The sequence below is a fragment of the Vombatus ursinus genome, unplaced genomic scaffold, assembly GCF_900497805.2.
Source record: "Vombatus ursinus unplaced genomic scaffold, bare-nosed wombat genome assembly UNPS02005294.1, whole genome shotgun sequence".
NCBI classification, from domain to species: Eukaryota; Metazoa; Chordata; class Mammalia; order Diprotodontia; family Vombatidae; genus Vombatus; species Vombatus ursinus.
The window spans coordinates 18-3,104 of NW_020945072.1; the positions used below are offsets into that span (position 1 = coordinate 18).

The window sequence follows — 3,087 nt, forward strand, 5'->3', positions numbered from 1 at the left end:
CTGAGACATTCCCAGGGGAAGAGGACAACCCTGGGAAAGACTTTTGTCCTTAAGCAAGATTGGCCTTGGACCAGAGCCTGCCCCCTGGTTCCCGTTCATGTGACTCTGAGGACAGGTTTAGCATCATGACCTGACCACAGGTAGGCTCTCCTCAAACTACCCCAGAGGCTCAGGCATGGTTAATGTTCTTTGTTCACACACAGAAATTTACCTGCCAGGGCATATGCACCAGGGATGATGGTGTTGGTGACCCCATCATCTGTCTTGATGCCCTCTGGGAAGATGACAGCTAAAATCTCACCAAAAATTCGCCCAATGCCGGCCCCTGGCAAAAGTTGGGAGAGAAGTGAGGCAGGATCTGCTCTACTGCCCTAAAGGCCTTGAAGTCTTTCCATGTGCCCAAACTGTCCTTAAGATAAAATTATGGAGCAGAGTACCCTCAGTCAGACAACTCCCCAGAAGCTCTAGTCTTCAGAATCACAGAAATATAGACTCATAGTGTTAGACTAAGAAGGGACCTTGGAAGTCATTGAGTTCATTTTACAGATGAGGAAACTGAGGCCTATAAAGTGTAAGTGACTTGCCCAAGGTCACATGGAGGATCATAGCATTAGAGCTGGTCTCTACAAACCAACTCCCTTATTTACAAATGAGGAAAATGAGAGCCTGGGTCACGCATCTAAGTGTCAGAGGCATGATTCATACCTAGGTCTTCCTGCTTCCAAGTCCAGCATTCTCTCCTCTGTTCCACAAATCTCAGGCATCCAGTCCAATGTGCCTGAGCAGAAGGCCCCTCTACAATGTCCCCAACCAGAAGCCATGCAGTCTCTGCTTCAAGACTTCCAGTGAAGGTGATCCCACAACTTCCTGAGTTTCCACTTTTGGATTTCTCCAACTGTTAACAAAGTTTTCCTTACATTGAATTAAGATTTGTCTTTCTGTAACCTTCCATCCAGGTGCCCCCTTCCGGGTGGGCACAATGGGTATAACACCGGGCCTGGAGTCAGGAGGATCTGAGTCCAAATCCAGCCTCTGACACTTACTAGCTGTGTGACCCTAGGCAAGTCACTTCACCCTGTTTGCCTCAGTTTCCTCTTCTGAAAAAGGAGCTGGAGAAGAAAATGGCAAACCACTGCAGTGTCTCTGCCAAGAAAACGCCAAATGGGGTCATGAAGAGTCAGACGCAATTGAAAACAACTGAACAACAACCACCTTCCACTCACTATTGCTTAGTTCTCCCTCCTGGAGCCAAGCAGAATGTCTTCCTTCTTCCATGTGACAGAACTATAAATACCTGAAAACAACTATCATGGTCCCTTTGAGCCTTTTTTTCTCTAAGTTAAACATGCCTAGTTCTTTCAACCAATCCTAGAATAACATAATCTCTAATCCTCTCCTCTCCATCCTGGTTGCTTTCTTCCTGTGCTCCATCTTACAATGTTTTCTCTATGATGTGGAGCCCCGAACTGAAGAGGACATTCTAGATGTGGTCTGCACAGGACAGCATGCATTGGAACTTATCACCTCCCTCACCATGGCTACTCTGCCTCCCTTAATATGACCTAAGGTCACATTAGCTTTTGTAACTGCCATAATGGCAGGAACCATTTCTTACACACAGGACATATTCTGCAAAGATTTACTGAGTGAATGATTTTGAGGGCATCTGGCAGGCAGCCCATTCCCAGGTCCCAGACCTCTTCCACATACAATGGGCATAGGAGTTAAGGATGATATAGTACCAACCACTTCTGGGCCCTCCAGACTCACCATAGACAAATACAGGCAGGAAGTACCCAGCTGGCATGGGTATTGTAGTGGCAAGAATCAACATCCAAAACTGTGGGGAGAGGCAGGGTCCCGGGGTAAGGGCATGCTCCAGGGAGATGCCCAGCAGGTAGGAGAAGTGAAGGAGGGAGGGAGAGTTAGGGGGCTGAATGATCTTGCGCTGGATGCTGGTAGCATAAAGGTTGTCAGAAGGGTGGAAAAGTAAGCCATGATAGAGACAGCTGGGGGAGGGGAGTGTCCAAGCCAGGTGCTCCCAAGGGACCCAACACCTACATGGAGGTCTAGCTACCTCGTGTCTCTGAGTAGTTCATTGGCTCCTACAATCATAGACTGAGAGCCAGTAGGAACCTCAGAGGCTACTGAATGAGGTCCAGTCCCCTCCTGCTACAGATGAGGCAAGGAGGCCTGGAGAATAAAATGACTTGCCTCCTTTCACACAGGATCTGGGTGTCAGAGCTGGGGTCTAACCCAGGCCCTCTGGCTCCAGGGCCCAAGCTCTCTCTACCAGCCTACCCAGGCTGGCCCAGCTACAGGCTCAACAGCAGCAAGCCAGAGTTGTTAGGGGAAGGAAGCAGGTAGAAGAGGTGGCATCTAAGGGGGAGAAATTCCAGGTTAGAGAAGGGGGCAAGGAGGCTGAAGGATCACAGGTGGGGACACTTACCTTCATGGCCAGGAAGAAGGCAAGGGTGCCAAAGATGGTAAACTGGGGATGGTACCACTCAAACCATAAGTTGTTGGGGTCAACTTCTGGGGGCCATTCAGGGGAGGAATTCCGGGAGAGAAGAGCCCAGGATTGGTTGTCAAACAGTGAATCCAGGTACAAATTCATAGACAACTGGGGGTAGAGACGGGAGTAGAAATTCTCATAGGTGTCCCTCCCTCTCCCTCCAACCCAACTCTCTCCTACCCAAGGCTGGCAAACTCGTCCAGGGAGCCTTCTCTGTCCACTCTTACTGACCCCTGCCCAAAGTGAACTTGACCTCTTCTAAACTATTGTAACAATTAAGTCTGTGCTCACATCTAGAAGCAACTGGGTGCAGTGGATAGAGTGCTGGTCATGGAGTCAGGAAGACCTGAGTTTGAATCCAACCTGAGACACTTATTTAAAAACGTGACCCTGGACAAGTCACTCCACCTCTGTCTACCTCAGTTTCCTCAATTGTAAAAGAGAGATAATAAGAGCCCCTACTCCATAGGGTTGTTGTGAGGATCAAACAAAATATTTATAAAGGGCTGAGCACATGCCTGACACATAATAGGCGCTTAATCAATGTTTGTTTCCTTCTCTTCCCCTCACTT

At 48.7% G+C, this 3,087-nt stretch overlaps 1 protein-coding gene across 1 annotated transcript; it reads right to left on the reverse strand.

Annotated features, from left to right (window-relative positions):
* Positions 1-211: 211 nt before the first annotated feature.
* LOC114032455 (chloride channel protein ClC-Kb-like) lies at positions 212-2,617 on the reverse strand (the record flags this gene model as incomplete). The annotated part of the gene is made up of 3 exons (XM_027847767.1): positions 2,450-2,617; positions 1,771-1,840; positions 212-325 (listed from the first exon to the last, which is right to left on the reverse strand). Coding segments are annotated over exons 1-3 (352 nt in total), but the record flags the coding sequence as incomplete, so codon positions are not given.
* Between the last annotated feature and the right edge of the window lie 470 nt (positions 2,618-3,087).